Source organism: Manis pentadactyla, chromosome 9 (genome assembly GCF_030020395.1).
Source record: "Manis pentadactyla isolate mManPen7 chromosome 9, mManPen7.hap1, whole genome shotgun sequence".
NCBI lineage: Eukaryota > Metazoa > Chordata > Mammalia > Pholidota > Manidae > Manis > Manis pentadactyla.
The window spans coordinates 101376361-101398950 of NC_080027.1; the positions used below are offsets into that span (position 1 = coordinate 101376361).

Genomic DNA, 22590 nt, shown 5'->3' on the forward strand with positions numbered 1-22590 from the left:
TGTCAAATGCTTTTTCAGCATCTATGGAGATGATCATGTGGTTTCTGTCTTTCTTTTTGTTGATGTGGTGGATGATGTTGATGGATTTTCGAATGTTGTACCATCCTTGCATCCCTGGGATGAATCCCACTTGGTCATGGTGTATGATCCTTTTGATATACTTTTGTATTCGGTTTGCTAATATTTTATTAAGTATTTTTGCATCTACATTCATCACAGATATTGGTCTGTAATTTTCTTTTTTGGCGGGGTCTTTGCCTGGTTTTGGTAATAGGGTGATGTTGGCTTCATAGAATGAGTTTGGGAGTATTCCCTCCTCTTCTATTTTTTGGAGAACTTTAAGGAGAATGGGTATTATGTCTTCTCTATGTGTCTGATAAAATTCCGAGGTAAATCTGTCCGGCCCGAGGGTTTTGTTCTTGTTTAGTTTTTTGATTACCGTTTCAATTTCTTTGCTCATAATTGGTTTGTTTAACTTTTGTGTTTCTTCCTTGGTCAGTCTTGGAAGGTTGTATTTTTCTAGGAAGGTTTCCATTTCTTCTAGGTTTTCCAGCTTGTTGGCATATAGGTTTTCATAGTAGTCTTTAATAATTCTTTGTATTTCTGTGGAGACTGTCATGATTTTTCTGTTCTCATTTCTGATTCTGTTGATTTGTGTTGATTCTCTTTTTCTCTTAATAAGTTTTGCTAGAGGCTTATCTATTTTGTTTATTTTCTCAAGGAACCAGCTCTTGGTTTCATTGATTTTTGCTATTGTTTTATTCTTCTCAATTTTGTTTATTTCTTCTCTGATCTTTATTATGTCCGTCCTTCTGCTGACTTTAGGCCTCATTTGTTCTTCTTTTTCCAATTTCGATAATTGTGATGTTAGACTATTCATTTGGGATTGATCTTGCTTCTTCAAGTGTGCCTGGTTGGCTATATACTTTCCTCTTAAGACTGCTTTTGCTGTGTCCCACAGAAGTTGGGGCTTTGTGTTATTGTTGTCGTTTGTTTCTATATATTCCTTGATCTCTATTTTAATATGTTCGTTGATCCATTGATTACTTAGGAGCATGTTGTTAAGCCTCCATGTGTTTGTGAGCCTTTTTGTTTTCTTTGTAGAATTTATTTCTAGTTTTATACCTTTGTGGTCTGAAAAATTGGTTGGTAGGATTTCAATATTTTGGATTTTGCTGAGGTTCTTTTTGTGGGCTAGTATGTGGTCTATTCTGCAGAGATCCCCGGATTCCCTACCTCTGGATTAAGTGTCCCGCCCTGCCCCTTTAAGACTTCCAAAAAGCACCCACCAAAGCAAAACAACGACCACAAAAAAAAAAGAAAAAAAATATTTTAAATTAAAAAAAAAAAAATGGCCGCTTGTTTTTCTTTATTCTCTGGCGCCAGCCTCAGGCACCCACTCACCGGTCTTGCTGCCCTGTTTCCCTAGTATTGGGGTCCCTGTCCCTTTAAGACTTCCAAAAAGTGCTTACCAAAACAAAAGAACAACAACAAAAAAAAAAAAAAGGCCGCTCGCTTTTCTTATGTCCTCCGGCGCCAGGCCTCCGGTACCTGCTCACCGTTCTTGCTGCCCTGATTCCTTAGTATCCAGGCCCCCGTGCAGGCACTGTATCTGCGCTCTGGCCCGGATGGCTGGGGCTGGGTGTTCGGCAGTCCTGGGCTCCGTCTCCCTCCCGCTCTGCCTGCTCTTCTCCCGCCGGGAGCTGGGGGGAGGGGCGCTCATCTCCCGCGGGGCCGGAGCTTGTATCTTACCCCCTTCGCAAGGCGCTGGGTTCTCGCAGGTGCGGATGTGGTCTGGATGTTGTCTTGTGTCCTCTGGTCTTTATTCTAGGAAGAGTTGTCTTTGTTACATTTTCATAGATATATGTGGTTTTGGGAGATTTCCGCTGCTCTACTCACACCGCCATCTTGGCTCCGCTCCCCTATGCTCATTTCCTTTTATTTCCTTTTCTCTTTTTTTGTTTTTTTAGTTTGTGATCAAAAAATGTTATCTATATAATCTCTTTAAATTTTCTTAAGGTTGTTAATGTGTATGTGTGTAGGCCCAAGTGAATGACTGATTTTTGTAAATGTTTTATGAATAATGAAAATCTTTATCTATTATGTGCTTACTTATTTTTGTCCAATATATTATCCAATTTGAAAAGAGTCTTATTAAAATTTTTCTATATTTATATTTTAATTATGTACATATTATTATGCCAAGTTCATCTTGCATTTTTAGTAGCATTTGCTTCATTTACTTTTCTACTACGTTGTGTGGTGCAAACAGGTTTATGAGTATCTTATCTTCACAATGTACTTTATATCATTATATAATATTTATATTTATTCTTTTTAGTGCACTTAAATTATTTGTCCTATTCAGTACTTTTAAATTCCACCTTATCTGTTAATAATATTCCACTCATGCATTTTTATCTTTGTTTTGTGCTTATCTGATATTTGTGCCCATTCCCGTTTTTTACAAATAATATATAACTGAGTTTTGCTTTTTTAAAACCTAAATTAATTGATTAGTTGAGAGAATTCAGTCCATTTTCATTAATTTCATAATTAATATATTTGATTAATTCCTGTCATCTTACTGAAGTTTCTTATTTTATTGTGTTGTTTCTTCTTTTTCTATTTTTTCTTTTTTCCTTATTTTTGTTGATTTTATATAAAGGCTATTGATTACCCTTTTTCTTCTTTTTAAATTTGGGAGTTCTGTGCTTTTTACTTTATTAACGTTTACATTCATCCTTACCACATAGCCCTATTATTCCTTGAGCCAAATTATCAAATGTTCCTCCCATAAGATTCCTTCTTCTCCCCCTTTTCCCGAAACTATCAACCTGTGGGATCCCTTTGCTTCCCCATTCTCCCCAACTTTTAGACTATTCGAATCTGTGTTGCAGTGTGCCTCTTCTACTTCAGTCCTCAGTTAGCCCTTACATTGCACATTCTTAGATGGTCTATCATTACTTACTTTGATTTGACTCTATGGATATTGCAAGTTTTATTGCTCACCACTGTTTCCTCTCATCTTAGTCTTTCCTCACCTTGAACACTCTGCAGGTTAGTTGTAACCTAAACTGCCTTAGGATCCCCCTCAGGTTGGTATGTGGTGGTGATATCCTGGCTGGCTCTGAGAACTCTCAGTCTGCAGTCCTCTTCAGAGTCCTGCCTTGTTAAGACTCTTAAAGTGTCCATGAATGTGATTTCACTGCCTTCAATCTTTTGAATGTTCAGTCCAGTGCCAGTCTAATTATTTTTCCTATGTAAACAACTTGTTGTTTCTTTACAGAAGACTTTAAAATGTTTTCTTTATCCTCAAGCTCAAGAATTGTATTAGTGTATGTGTAAGTGGAATCTGTTCTCAATTCCACTTGAAATTGCTCTTTCAATGTACGTATTTGGATATTTCTAAAATTTAGAATAAGTTTATTTTTAAAAAGTAGTTCCTCTTTTGTAATTATTTTTTCTTCCTTTTCTTTTTCTCAAACTTCTATTACTTATAGGTTAGATGTGCTAGGTCTTTCTTCCACACATTCAGAACTTCTCTGTATTTTTCTATTTCTCCCACTGGATCTTGAAATCTACTAATTTTAGACTCAATATTTATCAGCTTTTCTGTCTTGTCTACTCAATCTTATTTTTTAGTTTCAAGAACTCTTTCTTAATGCTGTACTTAAAGCTCTTCAAATCATTATTATTCTGTTTTCCCCAGTAGTTATCCTTGGTTGGTAGACTGTTCTGATTGCTTTCTCTACTCTTTCCCTCTCTGGCTGTTAGGCCTCCTCAGGTGTCCTCTTATGTTCCTTTGTTGATTGCAGTACAGGTCCAGCTTCTGGGGACTTCAAGTAGACTGCTCCGTGAGAGTGAGAAGGCAGACCTCCCAGTCATCATGGGCTGGTAATAGGCAAGTTTCCAGCCCCTCCACACTTCCTTAGGGCCAGTAGATCACTCAAGGGTCCTGTGATCATTGAAGGACAGCTCTCCAAAGGGGCTTCTTCAGGCTAGTTCTTGCCTTAGAGTTCTCCTGGTGTGGTCCCAAAGATCTTGTTCAGCCCAGAGCAAGAAAGCACTGCAGCTATCTAGCTCACACCCTCTGCCTGAATACCAACCCTAATGTCTGTTTGACTGAAGAAATGAGGATGTGTTTGGCCTTAGTTGGAAATAGAGAGAAAGCAGAGCACAATTAAGCCATCATCTTCCCAGAATCCCCTGGGGATATAATGATGAGCATAAAAATACACTCCCTGCCCTAATGCTGCTTATGGGCTAGTTGGGAAGATAGACATTATCAAAATAAAGAAATAAATAAGAAAGAAAGGGAGGTAAAAAACACACACGCACAGTTCTGTAGTCACAACTGTTACTAGTGTTATAGAGGAAAGGTAAATAGAAATATGAAAAATGTATGAAAGAGGAGCTGACCTGTGGGGAAGTGATGTCCGAGGAAGCTGTGACTGGGTTGAGATCCCAAGAAGAGTAGAAACTAACTGTGCCATAAGGGAAGGAAAGAGAGCTGTATATCCAAATACCTTGGAGGTAGGCATGGAACACTTGAGGAAGTAAATGAAGGTCAGGGATCCTGGAGCAGGAAGAGTGAGGGAGAGCAGAGTGTGAAAAGAAGCTGGAGGAGAAAGTGATGGGAAGGGGCCGTACCACACAGGGCATCACAGGGAGTGTGGTCTCTTCCTAAAAGCAGTTGGCTATTGGAGTGTTTTATACCAGGGGTAAAAATATCTGGCTCACATTTTCAGAAGATTCTTGAGGATTCGATGTGGAGAACAAATTTAGGATCATATGACACTGGGAGACCGGTGAGGAGGCTATTGTAATAGTCCATGAAACCGAGGTGGGGCCCTAAGCAGGAAGTACACTGTAGGTGGTAGAATGGAAGACAGGTATGAGAGAACAGAAGGTGTCTAAGATCCCTAAATTATCTGGATTACACAGCAACTGCATGAAATGGGAACGCCAAGTTGGAAATCAATTCAGTCATTCATGTCAAGGTTCCTCTGAGATTCTTAGGGTGGAGAAGTCAGTGAGCAATATGAAATTAGGGCAGGATTGGACATTGGATATAAATATGTGAGCCATCTGACTTTAGGTGTAAATTGGGGCTCTTAGACATGAATAAGAACACCTTGAGAGAGACTAAGAAAAGGAAAAGATTATTAATTTTATGAACTGCTGTTATATGTGTAAATTAGATTATCTTTTCTGGAAAGGTGATTGGGAATGTGTATCAGTGTTTTAAAAAGTCATCATAACTTTGACCCTGTCACTCTGTTTATAGGAATCCATCCTAAGAAAATAATAATAGTAAATGTGACAGAGGCTTACAGATAAAAATGTCCATTTAAGCACTATTTGTGGTTGCAAAAAAGGGGAAATTACTGAATATTAGGAGGTTAAGTAATTTATACACTTACATTAATGTATATTATGTCATTATGTTTGATGTTTCCAAAGATACAGTGGTATAAATGACAAGGATATAATAGTAAGTGAAAAAGAAGGACACAAAATTGATCTGTATAGAGAGAAAAGATGAGAATGTCAACTGTGTGAAAAAACCAAAGAATATAAAGAAATAGTGAAAAACAGATGATTGTTACCAAGTTTTATTTTTATCTAATTTACAAATCTTTCAAAATGGGCATTATTATACCTTATGTATTATTTTATTATTAAGAAAAGCAATATCAAATTATACATTGTCCAGTTATAAATAAGCATTTATAGTCATTTCACTCTGTTAAATAGTCGTTATTGATCTTTCCTTTTCACAATAGTGATGAGCATTTCTGTTTGATTCTAGCATAATATTTTTGGTTTGTAAGATTATTGCCATGCGTTTTGAAGTTTTACGAGCCAGTTAGACTTGTACTGTAGTTCCAGAAAGGTGATCTAATTGCTAGGCAATAGCAAAGCTGTTCCCCTCAGAACAGCTCCCAGTCCCAGTGTGTCAAATTGAGAACATTTGTATTTCCTTCACATCTTACTGCAGAGCAGTACAAAAAATTATAAATATTAACAAATAGGAATTTACTTATTATTTTAAATACAGTGAAATGTTTTTGTTTTCCCCAATGACTGTAGAGAACTATCCATTTGGATTGTCATTGACATCATCATTGTCTGCAGTGATAGAAAATCATTTTTAGTTTGGTTCAAAACTAAGAGCATGACTTTCTTTTACTCTAGGAATGTGTACAAAGACTATCGCTTCCTTGAGCTGGCATGTGATTCCCAGGAGGATGTGGACAGCTGGAAAGCCTCTCTGTTAAGAGCTGGGGTTTATCCTGATAAATCTTTAGTAAGTTACATATATCTCTTATTTTTTGCTTATTAATCATGATTAAGGAAACATGCTTCTACATACTATATGCTGGAAAAACTTCTTCTCTTTTAACTTAATTAATTTGGCATAATTTTAACTGATTCTTTGCTTATATTTCTTTTCTATTAGATTTCTATTTTAAGAAGTTTACTATTATATTTGTTAAGGAAAAAGCCCTACTCTGCCATAAAACATAATATATGTAATCTCAGACCTCTTGGTCCCTCTTGAGAATTTCTTGGTTTTAATTTAAAACTGTGTTTTCCTTTATATGCTATTCCACAGTCATTATAATATTAATACAAGCAGTTTATAACATTATTCATACAGTTAGGTATATCATCAATCATACCACTATGTCATATTCTTAAAAATTTACATATTTTTATAAAAACCTACCTCCCTCATTATGTTGGTACTACCTGTATCCAAAATTCTATCTGTATTCAAACTCTGGTTGAACAAAGAAATTATATTGTGATCACCAGTTATCTTTATTAATATACTTTGAGTGTCTTGGAGACAGTTCTCTCATTCAAATTAACAAGCAGACCTTCCATTTGTGTTCCTTGGAAAATGTAATATTACACAGACTAGCCTAGATTTAAACTTCAGAAGTCCTCCCCAGCATATACACACCACTAAACAGGCTCTGCAGATGAGCAACTCTCATTGCTTACTTGATGCTCCCCTCAAGATGTTTTCCCCTAAACTTAAAGTACTAAGACTGAGCCTTGGGGATTTGGTCCAACTTGATCCTTGTGGTACTTACTTGGCTTTAAATAGGTTTGTTCATTTCTAGGCCTGAAATAAGCATAAAGTCTTCTTAAGAGAAAGTCTGAAATATGGGTGCAATGGGAGACAACTGGAGCATCTCTGTGGGGATGTCAGACCTGAACACTTCCCTGAGGTTACATTGGAATTTAACAGTTCCAGGCATAAAGGATTGAGGGCTTGTGCCAAAATGTTCTCCTCATTGCTAATTTTACCTTACACATAGACCTCTTAACCCCATCCCCACCAGCACTTGTCTGGTTACTACCTAAAACGATGAACTCCACAACATACCTTGTGCCCTCTAAATGAGGTGAAATCAGACTCTTCCTGCTGATACTCAGGTATAGAGGTATCTGTAGATGGACTTTCATAATTGTCCAGTTTTTAATCAGTTGTGTACATACATATTTGCATAGATATATACCACTCTAAAGACCACATGTGAGAAATCATTTAAAAAACAAGAGTACCACTTCTACTTTTGTTGGTAAGCCTAATCATTACTTATTACTTTTTCCTATCCATTGATGATAGTATGTTTAGTTTCATGAACATTCTAAATTAAAAATGCACATATACTTAATTTTTATTGATTCAGTCCCTAAAGACTCCTGGGCACATGCTTTTTGCCAGACACATTTTAGGCATCAGTGATACAGAGGTGAAAATAAGGTCTTATCTCCCCATCCCCCAAAATACAGACCTTAAGTGAATGAATGACCGTGTAATCGTGTGATATGATTTAAGAGGATGATAAGTTCTGTAAGAAAATAAAGTTAAGCTAAATAGATAGGCAGTGAGAGTGATGCACAGGCAAGATTTATCTTAGAAAAGGTGATCAGGGAAGGCCCCGTGATTTGAGTAGGCTCCTGAAGGAAGAGAGGAAGAAAGTGACATGAAAGTCCGAGATTGTCCTTGGCAGAGGACTAGCAAATACAAACCCAGCTCAGCTTCTTAGAAGAGCAAAAAAAAAGTCAGTGTCTCAGGAGCACAATGAGGGAGGACAGAGGTGCTGATAGTTTCCAAGAGGAGAGGGGCCAGAGGCAGGTTAGGCAGGCCTTGCAAAAGGCAGTGAGCGTTTGAGTTTTATTCTAAGTGACATGGCAAGTCATTAGAGGGTTCGAGCCAATTAGTGACATAATATTTACATTTGTAAAGCATGGTTATGGCTGGGTGTTATGAGAAACAGTAGAGCGTGTGAGTTCAAGCGCAGGCATGGTGTCAAATGACCTAGATTGAAATTCTGGATGCTCCTGTACAAGCTGTGAGACTTGGGAAGGTTACCTGTTCTTTTTATGTTTCAAGATTCTCATTTCTAAGATGGAGATAACAAGAGACCCTACCTATAGCATGGCTGGCGGGATTGAATGAGATAATTCAGGGAAACAGCACCGAACAGTGTGGGCAAAAGTAAGCCCTCTATTTTTATTTGTGATGGTGATGATGATTATAGTTTTCATCACAGACTAGTTTTTTTAATAAATAAAGGAGAACTCTAACACTGTGGATATTATAATATAGCCCGATGAGTTTGCAAATATTTTGTGCTATTTTCTGTCTTCCAAGTATGCTTGGGTATAATATCAGCATGTGTGTGTGTGTATATATCTTCCTTACATATAACTGTAATGTTTGTGACAATGTTTTCTTGTCATGACTTTATCAATTACAATTATTTTTAATTCAGTAGACAGCTTTGTTACTTAAAGAAATTATGCAATGCATCTCTTGTGAGGGAAAGCTGTCTTAGAAAAACAAAACTACCCATCCCTCAGTGAACTATCTTTATTATAACTTTAGATTTTCACATATCCATAGGTCTACACAAAGAAGATGCTCAATGAAATATTTGCTATTTTTTATCACAATGCTCAGTTTTAGGCAGATCTAGAATTGTCCTACATAATCTGTTTTGACTCTTTTCACATCATTTTTATTTATTTATAAACATACTTTTAGTACAGTTGCTTAGAAGATCAAGACAAAGGAGTTTTTTACTACATGCCAAAGACATGACAGGAAATTAAACTTGGCAGTGTGCCATGAACATTGCTTTTCTCAGTTTTATTCCTAAACAATATTTGCATTTCTTAAGCACCATGTACTTATACAGGTTATATGACATGATTGCCTGACTTGCACATATTTAATGGCAGCTAACTACTGAAAACAATCTTAAGTAGAGTGTTGGTGTAAACATTCCATTTGGTGAATACTCATAGACGGGGGCTGGGGGGTGGGGAGGGTGGGGGGTACTTTTAGATGCAGTTATTCCCAATTTAGAAAGATTTGATGAAGAAGGGAGGTTAACCTAATAACATATGTCTCTCTCTAAGTAAATTTTTAGGATTTCTCATGTGTCATTTTGTTTTTGTATCAATAAACTATTGAGTCAACAGCAAATCAGTTAGTTTCTACCCTAATAAAGAAACATTTATATGTCATACATAGACAGGAGTCTAGGTGCAAGAACCTCTGCTTCTATACAGAATACCTGTCTTTTTGACTGAAAAAACATTCTGCTTAGATCATTTTATAAAACTGTGTAAGTTTGGCTTCAGTTAGATAAATAGCCATCACCCAAATTTGAGTGAAATGATGTTTTGGGCAAATTTTTCCCAGTAAGGTTGCACATTTTTTATAACTTTATATGCTTTTTGTCCCCATCATGTTTTTTTTTATTATGTCCGCATGATGGGATGTTTTCCATTCAGATCATAATGTTTTGCTACCCTGTTTCTTCTGTCTCTTAGGTCATTTCTCTTGGAGTTTTCTATATATATATTTTTTTCTTTCCTGCTTTCCCCTCCTTCCCCCACTTCCTTCCTTCCCTTCATCTATCACTGTTATGGTGGGCTCTGGAGATTCAAAGATAAAAAAAGATGCAATGTTTACTTTCTTTGTAGGAGTTCCAAGTCTAGTGAAGGAGAGAAATGCAAATAAATAATTACAATGTGTTAAAAACTACAGTGGTTATCTGTATAAAATGCAACTCCCAACTACATGCATTTTCTAATTACCTTTATCCCCTTAGCATTTCTAGATCCAAAACAAAATACCGATTTACCTGAGCAGAGTAGTGAGTGCCTGAAAAGGAAATGAGGAGTCCTGGATTCAGTTTCTCATTGTACCACACTGTCTTGCTCCATGACCCTCAAATTTAATATTCTACCAGTCACTTGATCTTTCTGAGAGCAGCCACAGTAGTTTAAAAATACATTTAAATCTGAATTTCAGTTTAGCAGTATTTTATTTCTTTTATTTCTGTTTCCTTTGGCTATTAAATTGAAAGATAACCACTGTAAGATTTTATAGTATTAAATGAGTGTTGCAAAGTAAAGATGTTCCTAATGGAATTGTTTTTTTAATTGAGACAGATAAAAAGGCTACAATTAAAGAATGTTTAAAAGGCTTACTGACACATATATATAAACTTTTTCTATGAGTGTGCAGTGAAATGAGGCAGACTTTAAATCAAATCCACTCGCATTTGAATCCCAACTCTTGTATTTACTACTTGTATGGCTCAGGCAACTGGCTTAACTCTCCAGTTGTTTGTTCTTTATTAAACTCAAAATAACATCTTCCTCTGAGTGAATTTTTTTAGATAAAATAAAGACTGTCCTGCATTACATCTAGCTTGGTGCCTACAACTGGGTGATGTGTTCAATACCATATAGCCTTTATTATTTTTAATATTGAAAGCCATTAAGGTATCTACATAGCTGTAGTTCCCTTTTCTGTGGAAACTGTCAGTGGGATTTGGGCTTCTGAGGGAGAATTTCCTCAACTGTTGGCTGGTAAATTGCTTAGGGGTGTCTTGAGGTTACTCTGTCCTGTGGTCAGGCTGGCCTCGTAGTGTCTGTTAGTCAGCAGGAGTGAGCCAGAGAGGCTGTCAGGGAAAGAGAGGATTCACATGCCTGCCTACAGATGCTGGCCTACTGATTGTCTGAAAAAAACAGCTCACAGATCAGTGCATGCCCTGGAAATAAGTTTGGTAAAAGTTCAGTTTTGCGTGTCTGTTAAGTCAAACACCACAGATCTATATAGGTAAGTCAAACACCACAAATCTATACAGGTAATAGATCGATTACCTGTATAGATAGATGGTACCCCTTAGAGTATATGATTTCTCAAGAGAAGTAAAATGCAGAAAGTGAAACACCCTGAAACTTCCCCATACCTCTGAATTCAGGACTTTTCCAGTCACAGTGAAAACTTTCAGGACTGTCTTGAAGGTTGAAACTGTCCTACAATGAAGTCTTTTGGGGACTTCAGAAATTCCTCTTGGATAGATTCTAAAACAGAACTTTCCTCTGTGGCAAATAACCATGAGGGGAGAGGGCCTCTGTATTAGTCTAGGAGGAGAAAAGGAACGGCCCCACATCCATAAACATTTGTTAAGAAGTGAAGACCACACCTGTGCGTTTATTTTCATCTTATAATACAGGACTGACGGTGCCTGGGCTTGGCCCTCCGCAGGCCACTTTGTTCTTAGTGTCTGCAGCCGTGCTTCCCACAGAGTTGAGGGCAGCTACGGGCCCACTTCTGAGCAGTTCAGGTTTTCTTCAGTGGAGGTGCTCTCAGGGTCTGAACCTACACCGCTGCCACCCAGAATAGAGGAGGGAATTGTAAAGCATTTACTGCTCTCCATTCAGGACTCATAGGCCTCTCAGAGCAGACAGTGGGGAAACAGGCGAGGGAAACCAGACATGGCAAAGCCACACCATGTCCTCTACTTGCAGTTTCTCCTCCTCAAGGAGTAAGGCCCCTCCTCTGTGACATCACTGTTGCCGCTGCAGCAGAACGTCTGCCCTCGGGCAGGAAAGCCAGTCACTCCCTAATGTGCAGAAACTCCTGGCACTGATTTGGTAGACCAAAAGTTGCAGTGCTGTGGATACAATAAACTCCATCTGTTTGAGGTATTTTCAGCAATATTGCACTTTCTGGAGAACCAGGGTCCCCTTGTTCTCTGAAATAGTATTTTACTCTTGATAAAATTCCCCATGGGGATCTCTATTACCTCACTGAACAGTTGCGGTATTCTTTACAAAAGACTCTTTTTTTCCCCCTTCATTCATTTCTGTACTGTTATTTATGTCTCACATAAGCCAGTGCTGTTAACGGATATATCATGGCAACTCACAATGCCAGAGGCTTCTCTATATTATTTTATCAGTGTTTTTAAATTCGTGTTTTTATTACATCTGATGGCCATGATGGCACTTGGATTAGACATTTCCCCAGAGTCACCAGCTGGCAGTGTTTCCAATAAAACAAGCTCTCCTTGCGATCGTTGCCTACAACTATCCAGAAAATTTCATATGTCTGATTTTCCCCTCCACATCCTCTTTTAAAACTAAATGCCAGATCTCCAGCCCAACCTGTTCCCCCACCCTCTGCTCAGCCTTCTGCACAGATGCACCCACTTTACAAACAGCTCTCTTCGACTCTGCGTCTCACCAAGGAATTCCTTCTGGGCCCCTTGTTAGAAGAGTTCAGGTCTGTTCCCTGCCCATATCCCATCACGTATCCCCCGCAGGATCTGACCTTGCGAGGACTCAGGCTGCCCTGGGAGTAATGAATCACCATGTTATTTTTTTAAGCCATATGTGAGTTAAATTGTTTGATATAAATCATACTCATGTAGTTCCAGTTTGAAACAGGAGAGCCATTTGCCCGCCGCCTGTCTCTCGCTACTCTCTGTGTCTCCATCCAGAGTGTCCCTTTTAGAAATGACTAAATTTTGTGACTAACCTTTCCAGACCCATTTTCTTGAACATGGCCCAGTGTTTATTTTGGCCGCATCCCCACTATACAGTTTTCACTTCCCATGCCAACCCAAGACAAAACTCATAATTTACAAAATGAAGGAATGGTGCAGATGGAGGTCGTAACTTGGTCTACTTACCCCATCTCCCCAGAACCACCCACTCCTTTCCTCTGCTCTATTTTCCTTTTTTTTTTTTTCCACCTTTTTTTGAAACCAAGGATGCAGTGTTTGTTTAAAAATGCATTGGCTGATGAAATTTTCCACTGCTTGGCATCTTAGAGGAGGGGCTGTCAGGAAGGAGCAAGCTGACATGCTAAATACTTTGCCTTTCATGCTAACGGTTCACTTATTACCAATTCAAACCGAGGTTCTTTGGTCAGGTTCCCACACTCCACTATTCCAAGTAGAAAGAAAGGGGGAAATCTCTGTCATAATTTTCTGCTGTTATGAATATGTGATTTCATTTAATATAAGTAGGTTCTTTGACTTGTCCGTGAATTCTAAGTGCCGTATGTGTCTGTATAGGATGTCAGTGAATAGTTCAAATTATTTGTTTTGATTTTGCTCTAGCACAAAAAACCTCATCATTTTAAAATGAATGTATGTTTAACATATTCCTTTTTTGTTTTCTTCCTTGCGGCTGCATGCACAGGGGAACAGCAAAGTAAGTTCTTTGTCCTCGTGCAGCCCCTTTCTCTCCAGCTCCCACTCCCGTCCTGCATGTGTGTTGGCAAGAGTGCTTCTGTGCACGCTGAAATGACTGCTGCCTGTGACCATGCACAAATGACACGGGGTGTGCACACGTCACTGCAAATGCGCCTTTGGAATACCTTAATGGCTGCTCTGTTTTGACCCTCTGGAAGGGAAACACTATATTCTTTGGGGTTAGTTATCAGACACCTCAGAGAAGTCGATATTGTAAGGAAGGAGATCGACACCAAGAGCAAAGATTATGAAGATTTAATAATGAGAACTCTTCTGCAGAAAGGGAACCACAATCTGATAAAACTCAGTGCAGCTGAAGTTTTTGACCCAAAATCAAAGCTCTCATGTTAATGTGCAGTTATAAAAACCCCAAACTGGAGTCTTAAATAGCAGGATGGCTGGCTTTGTTGGCGAAACTGAGCCAGATCAGTGCTCTGGCTTTGAAGGTGCCTTAAAGTGGATGGAGGAGGGTGGGGTCAACGTTTGACTTGGCTTCTGCGCCCTGATGTGTTCCAGCTGGATGGAAGCAGGAGGACGTGGGGAATGGAGGAGGAGACTGAAATGTGTGTGATAGATTTGTGAAACTAGGCAACATACACAAATGGTGGAAATTACTTTAATGTTGTTGAAATAGATAAATGAGCTATTTTGTTCATAGGGTTGTCAGCTTGTTTACATTTTAATTCAACTTTTCCACAAGATTAGAACTGTTCACTTACATTAGTTAGATGATCGTAACATAGGAAGATGGTCTTAAGTTTAACAGGGTGATTTGTTTTTCATTTTTTCTGTGGAGAATTATCAGTGTTTCATCCCATCAGGTGGCCCACTTAAAATGGGTCTCCTTGAATACAATAAGAATTGAAAAGAATCTGTTGTATAAAGGTCTGCCTGCATATTTAAACCAGCTGGAATTCATCAAAATTGCCATTCAGAAGCTGTACATATAGAATGCAAAACAAATGTGAGAAATCTCACAGTTTAATTTGAAGGAATGTGCTGTTGTGGAGTAAGTTGACATAGATGGTTGGTATTGGAAAAGAGTGACTTTATAAATTTATATCTTGATATAACTACTTATGGCCCAGGTAATAACATTTAATAAAGTTAAAAATGATGCAAGGAAAGTACAAGATAGGCATTGGTGAAGGAGAAAAGTGGTAACTCAGGCCACTAATAGTTCACTTTTTAAAAACAGCAGATAACTTGTAAAATTAATTAAAGATTTCCTACACACAGTGAAGGATGATATTTCTAACTAATACTACTACTATTGGAAAAACATCTGGACAAAATATGAAACACCCTATTTTGGTTCTTATACCATATACTCTATTTCAGTCCTTGAATAGTAAGTGTGTCTGATCCTGGTCAGTTCCACTGCAGTGAGTCTTTGTGGTTTGCTTGCTAAGTACCCCGAGCTAATCGCAAGTACACTAATAGCAAGCCTGTGCATGCTGTAGATCAGGGAACCAGCTGCTGACGTGCTAGGGAGGTACCAACCCATAGACCACTCGAGAAGCATTTATGATTTGCCTCTTTGACCAGTCAGTGATCAACTGATGAGTTAAAGGCATTTGTAAGACTCCCAAAGAAAACACTTCTGTATAGCAGGGACCATCCGCTTGTTGTGTCTTGCTAGGTCAAGTTCTTCTGGATAATTTGTTCAGTTTAATTGAGTTTGCTGATTTTCAAATAATTATAATGCAATCAGCAATAAAACTAAAAAATTCTGAGTTACTGCTCATTATGGTACTTCTAGGGTAATGCAGAAGACCCGCCAGGGTCTCCAGGCACCTGGGGCCACCATCTGTGTTGTGAAAGCTTGATACAATGCTGTAGGGACCTTCAGGTGCAGTTAGTTAGAATGTCATTTGCAGAATGCCAAAGATGCAAGTGCTTACTGTTTTGATTTTTAAATAATGAGTGGCTGCTTGGGAGGTGCTGATATTTATTGCCCTTAGGCCTTAACTTTGTTTATGTTATAAGTTAACTTTGTTTATGAATAAGTTGTAGTTTGTGAAAAAATAATAATGCTAATACTTTAAAAATGTGATCATTCTACTGACTATGGACTCTGGCACGAAAGAGCTCTGCAGATCACAGACAGTACATCTGCATGCTATTTTCCTTTAGCTTAGAATTTCAGTATAAATGGAAAACACTGGAATACAAACTGCTGTCTCCAGAGTATAGATCTGGAGTCTTCAAAAGGAGAATATGAGGTTCTTTTTTCCTTCTCATGCTGGAATGCTTGTTCTGAGTTGTCCCTAAGGCAACATACCTAACTTGTTGCCTGCCATATACTTGAGCCAGCTGTAAAAGGTGACTCATTTTAGATTCACAATGGCCAATTGTTTATTTAGTGAATGGTATTTTCTTATTTATGATACTAACCAGACGTTAAAGAGAATGAAACCTGCTCAATTCATGTTTCTTTACATGAGGATGAATGAATTCATCTTCCCATATACATTAAATGTAGTGCATACACACACATCCACATACACACATATATATGCTCAGGTGTATGGAACAACCCTACTATTTGTTTTTGCAGTGACAGATAAATTGACCTGCTTCATCCTTCTTCAGATTATGCTTCGAGTTTCGGAACTAATCCTCTCAACTCCAAGAAAACTACAATAGGTACATATTTAGATTTATGTTATGAATGCATGATGATACAAAACACCAAGATTCACATTCCTCTTGGAGCAATCATATGCATTTTGTTATTTCTCCTTAAAAAGCAGATTTCCCTTTTGTGACGAGATCACAGTTGCTCAGGAAAAATTTTCCTTCCAGGCTCATTATTTATTTTTCCCTTTGAAAATGTTTTTCTGTTGGCATAGTAATACCCTAAACTGCTTAGAGTAGAGTCTGTTCTTCCTTGGAGGGGTTTCTCTGGACCATGGTTTTCAACTCAGTGTCTTCACAGGGAAGACCAGAATCTATGACTTCCCAAATCAGTTTTGGGAATGGAAATAAATATATATAGTAACAGAGAGGTTTTTTTCTTTTTTTAATTTGTTTGTTTATTGAGTACAAATGTAAATCAGAATGTCATTTTCAGAATTGAGGCCTTTAGATAAAAAGTAATCTCCATGTTTCGTCCTAGAGAGAAGACACTTGATTTTCTTTAATTTGATTCCCTCTCTTGAAAGGCATTTCCAGAAATTTAACAGAATTCTAGCTTTACTTCTTTGTTAAAGACTTTAAATTTGGTTAAATATCTTTGACACTAAATTAGGCAAATTAAAGGTAGAGAAAAACTTAAAATGGCAGGAATAAAATTCTATAACAAAAGCTCTCAAATTTCTTAATGTTGGTTCAGAGATATCATGAAACCTAAAACAAATCCTAGGTAAGGTAAATGCTTCAAAAAATTTAATGGGGGAAGCTACATTTAACCTCTTCCCTTCTGAATCTTTCCACCTTAGAAAGAGAAATCTACTATCACTTTACCTGGCTTCAGTCTTTTATTTATTTTATTACTTTTTTAAATGAATTTTTATTAAGGTATCATTGTTACACACTCTTATGAAGGTTTCACATGAAAAACACTGTGGTTACTACATTCACTCATATTATCAAGTACCCCCCCCATACCCCATTGAAGTCACTGTCCATCAGTGTAGTAAGATACCACAGAGTCACTACTTGCCTTCTTTCTCTGTGCTACACTGTCTACCCCATGACCCACCCCTATGCCATGTGTGCTAATCATAATACCTCTCAATCCCCTTCTCCCTTCCTCCCCACCCACCTTCCCCACCCCTCCCCTTTGGTAACCACTAGTCACTTCTTGTAGTCTGTGTCTGCAGCTGTTGTGTTCTTTCAGTTTTGCTTTGTTATTATGCTCCACAATGAGGGAAATCATTTGGTACTTGTCTTTCTCTGCCTAGCTTATTTCACTGAGCATAATACCTTCTAGCTCCATCCATGTTGTTGCAATGGTATGGCTTCAGTCTTTTTAAACTAATGGATTCTTATATTTCCCCTAGCAGAAGCATGAAGATGCCTGCCTTGAACAGAGAGAGGAAACATTTAAAAGGACAAACATGCTAAAAAAGAATTTTAAAATGTTTGTCTTTATTAAGTTCTAGTAAGGTTAAATGCAATAATTTTATACATATTAGGTAGCTTTGATATTTAAGAAAAGAAGGAAGGAAAATCAGATTAAAGCACCTGTCTTTACAACATTAAAAAAATACTTTGTCTAGTGATTTCCCAATGCTTTCAACAAGACAAGTAGACATTGTCAGCCTCTGTTAGTAAGAAAACTAGTTATTACCAAGAGTGCTGATATTGGATTCTAGAGTCATTTGCAAAGAAGAAAACAGTGTGCCAGATCCAATGTCACAAAAATATATCACCCTGAAAAGCACAGATGTCAAAGTCCATGTTAATTTGTCTTACCTCTTATGCTAGACCTTCACCTCCTCCATTCCTGTCCTTGGTCATATGTGGAGATAGGCACTGAGAACCCACCCTCAAACCTGACAACATCTTGTTGTTGATGTGTCTTATAATCTTATTAGATGAGTGGTAGATACTTGGTAGATACTTGTAGTACCATAATGTACATTTCCTCTCTAATATTTAAATGTACAAGTGAAAGAACATTCTAAGCAGTTTAGGTAGTCAGCTCCATTAGGGTAATTTTCTTTCAAGAATGTACATGCTTTCCGTGATTTTCTTAGAGAAGTTTAGCAAATGTATTTCCCTGGGATTTAAGGGGAGCCCATCTCACTCACTTCATTTATGCATAAGAATACAATAAGAATATCATCAAGTTTTTAAAAAAGGATTAAAGCTCCCTGGATTCAAAGTGTTATTTTAGTTCCATGGGCTTAAAGAAATGAATTCTGTCTCAATCATTGTAACACTAGTAAACCTTTGGGGTTTTCTAGGCAAGCCATGCTTAAAAGAGTATTGCTTAAAGCTTAGTTTTCAAGCCTATAATCATAGTCAGTTAGAGGAAAGGACAGTTCAACTGGAGTCAGAAAACTTTGAGAATTCAAGTGGAATCTGTATTATGTTCCCAAATTTATTAATCTTGCCACAGACTCAATGGGAAAGCAAGAATTGATGTACCTCTCAAAAAGCTCACAGTGGATGATAGAAAAGGGACTTCGGAAGGGTACTTGGGGCTTATTTATATATTTTATTTCTCTGTTGTCTCCAAAAAATAGTGACTTCACTCTAGTTAAGAGAAATAGTGAGAATAATTATGTCTTATACCATAGTTTTTGACATATTTTCTCTCAGGTATTTTTAGACACATTTTTGTAAGGCTCTGTGATACTGTTGTAATGGAATTGGCTTAACAGTAAGTAGAATAAAAGAAGTTCTTTATACCTCTGTTTTGAAAACAGATTATCAAGTATGATTTTTGAAATTTCACTGTGATAAATTACATTTTGAAATTTAAGACTTTACAGAAGCATTTTTATCAAAAAGTAGAAATTTCTTCTGTTAATTTATCTTAATGTGCTTCTCTTACTGTATAGTGAAATCATACAGAAACATGGTCATTGTAGGAGTTTAGAATCCTTCTTCTTTTCCTGGGCATATCAAATGGATAAAAAAAAAAAAAAGGATGTGATTGTTAAAAGAAATAAGGTTGATTCAAAAGATATGGATTGTATATTGTGAATATATATAAATATGGGATATCTAATATGCTACCGAAAACTAGAGATACATAGCAAACTTAAAATGTAAAAGCTTATCTAGTTAGGAATGAGAAAATACACTTCACAATGGATCCAAATAGAGATCAACACTTAGTTTGCAGCTTATTTGGAATATAATAGCAATGAGAACATGATACAGGAAACTCATGATTTATAGCTAGTGCTAAAACAGAGAAAAATTAATAACTTTGAAGTGGAATTATTATTTTTAATAAAAAAATAAAAGATTGGAAAGGGAGCAACCTAAATATCTAAAGAAAGAAATAAATGATTAAAGTGAAAATTAATGAATTAGAAAATTGTGAAAGAAAAATAGGAAAGCTTAAATTACATACAAATGTAAAGCTTTGCATTAGACAAAAGAGAGTAAACAGTTAAAAGGCAAATGACATATTAGTAAAATATTTGCAGTATATATGACAAAGGATTAAAAATACTCAAAAGAGAATTTATATTCAATTCATTTAAAACAAACAAAACAAAAACATGCCTATCAAGAAAAAGAAAGCCAGCCAAATCAATAGACATTTAATTTAGACCAAAAAATTAATAAAGTTCAATTAAAAGGTTCAATTGTACTAGCAACCAAGAATTATAAATTAAAACAGCCAGCCAAACATCAATTTTGAGCTTTCAGGTTATGAGCAATGTGAAAGGATGATATGTAGTAATGCAGATGCTGTGATTCCTGTGTACAACATGCGGCAGAATATGCACACGTCCTTCCTGGACGGTGGCCAGTTTGGTGATGTACATTAGCTCGGTTATGGGCTAACCTTTTGGCCAAGCAATTCCACTTACAGGAATTTATTTTTATCAAATAATTCATTAACTGTGCAAAGGCATTTGTTCAAAATGATTTTGAAACACTGCTCATAGTTAACAGTGTTCAAGAAGAACACCATAGGTAACTGGTTAGATAAAGCATGGTACATCAATGAAATGCTACAAAACAGATTAAAAAAACAAAGATGTAAATATATATCAATTACAAGGGAAATTTTCATAATAAATTAACTGAAAAAAACACCATAGATACCTTAATCCCATTTTTGCTTTAAAAACTATAGAGGATGAAAAGCACATGTGTGTTTGCACATAGAAATGCTGAGACGATACACATCAAAATGTTTGTTCCTGTACCATTTTCTCATTTTTCTTGGTAACTGTCCTTTGTGCAGTTTTTAGAAGAGGTTTCAAAACACAAAAGAAAATGAGGAAGATATTTATATGGAGAATGGTGAGAAAGAAACAAATATAAAATGATGAAAACAATATTCAGAAGGAGAAACAATATAAATGGATTCAACTTTGCAGGAAAGTCAAAAGAAATAACAAATAGTGGGAATTAAGCATCTGAGACTCTACAAACTCGGCATAATTATGAAATCCTATTTTATTATTGCTATTATTACTGTTATGATGATGATGATGATGATGATAATGAACATGCAGATTTTGTCAGCTCCTTTCCTTTTACTCTGCCTGTGCAAATATGTTATTTTTCTCACTGAATTATATATTGTTGAAGGACTATGTTATGAGTCTCAGAGTGCTCACATTCCTTCATTGCCTCTGGCTTTCAATAGTGTTTTTGTTTCAAATACTCAAGTCCATGATACCCAGCCTCCCCATCTTCTTATACCAATCATTCTTCCTTAAATCCCAGCTTTGTACCTGTCAGCACGTCACCCATTAGAACTGTGGTATGTGTAATGTACAAATAATGTCATTTATCTGAGGATAATCAGGGAGCCATTTCATGGCCTATTTCTGGCCCTTTATCTTCCTTAATTTTAAAAATCTAATTGAGGTTTAAAGATAATAACATATAATATGGGCTAATGAAAAGAATTCTGTTTTTAAAAAGATTTAATCTTAAAATCTGATTCATTTGTCTTGATCAATTAATTTATGTAACAAAATGTATAATCTGAAAATTGAAAAGCGGGAGGACAACTAAAGTACTGGGATCAGAATTAAAGTCCCTAATAAGAAATGCTCCCCTTTCAGGGGAAAAAACTTCCTTTTTGTTTCAAAGACTCACGTTTGGCCACTGAACAATATTTACTATGTGTTTACTAGGCACCCTACCAGACACCTCCAGTTTGAGCAAGAACCAAAATGCTTGGTGGTGTTAGGTATCTATTATCTATGTGTGATGCTAAGCACAGACTAAGTAAGGCCAATGGCAATAAAAGCCAGTGACTTAATCTGACTCTAAAGAATAAACAGGGTTTGTAAAAGATAAAGTTAAAAAAGAGAACATTTATAACACGTGACAGACAAAGAGTTAATATCTTATTTTTTCCAAAGTTTAGAGTTCTTACAAATCAATAATAAAAGACAATAATAAATTAGACAAAAATGGTACTGGGCTTGCAGGGAGAGTCAGGAGGCTGCTGTGTGAGTGGAGGAGAGATAATAGCTTGGGTTTGGGTCATAGCAGTTGAGATAATGAGAAGCAATTGGATTCAGGATATATTTTGGTGGTACAGCCAATCCTTTAAGATTTACTGATGCACTAGATATGGAAACTGAAAGAAAGTAAAAAGATTTGGTCTTGAACAATAGGTGCATGTTAGTGCCATTTAAAAAGGTGAGTAAAATTGGGAAAGGAGACACCAATATGGTCACTGTGTTTCAACCATGTTAAGTTGGCGTTCTTAGTACACCGCAGTGTTTAGTCAGGATAGGTTAAGTTATGCTGATACAACAGACAACTCACAAGCCCTGGTGGGGAGCTCAAGACTGATTTCTTGCTCACTACATGCCCATCTCAAGTTGTCTGGGGCTGTGCTCCCTGTTAACTCTCACTTCAGGAGTCAGGCCAAGAGGATTATTGCTGATCATCATGGCAGAGGAAATGCATGAGTGGAGAGTCACATAGTGGCTATGAATGCTCCTATCTGAATGTGACATATCACTTCCATACGTGCCTTTTCATTATCCAAAGTGAGCCGCATGCCACACCTAACTCAAATGGGTAGGAAATATCATCTTGCCAAGTGCCTGGAGAAGAATCTAACTATTTGAATGACTCTCTCAGCATGCAAATGGAGAAATCTTCTAGGCAGTTAAATATATAAATCTAAGTTCAGAGGCGAGAGCCTCAGATAGAGAAATGGAAGATGTTAGATATTTAAACTCTTGGCACCAAGAGTAAAAGTGTAGAAATGAAAAGGAAAAGAGCAGAGGAAAAAATTATCTATCCTTTAAAATATAGTAGAAGAGAACCATTTGCAACAACGTGGATGGAGCTAGAGGGTATTATGCTCAGTGAAATAAGCCAGGTG

At 36.9% G+C, this 22590-nt stretch overlaps 1 protein-coding gene across 5 annotated transcripts in view; it reads left to right on the top strand.

Moving 5' to 3' along the window:
- The window catches only part of DNM3 (dynamin 3), a 585714-nt gene that overhangs the window by 472033 nt on the left and 91091 nt on the right, over positions 1-22590 (top strand). For all 5 annotated transcript variants that reach the window (XM_057507881.1, XM_036918454.2, XM_036918458.2 and 2 more), the window contains one exon: positions 6202-6313. In XM_057507881.1, coding sequence (XP_057363864.1) covers positions 6202-6313 — 112 coding nt within the window. The remainder of the gene's footprint in view (positions 1-6201; positions 6314-22590) is intronic.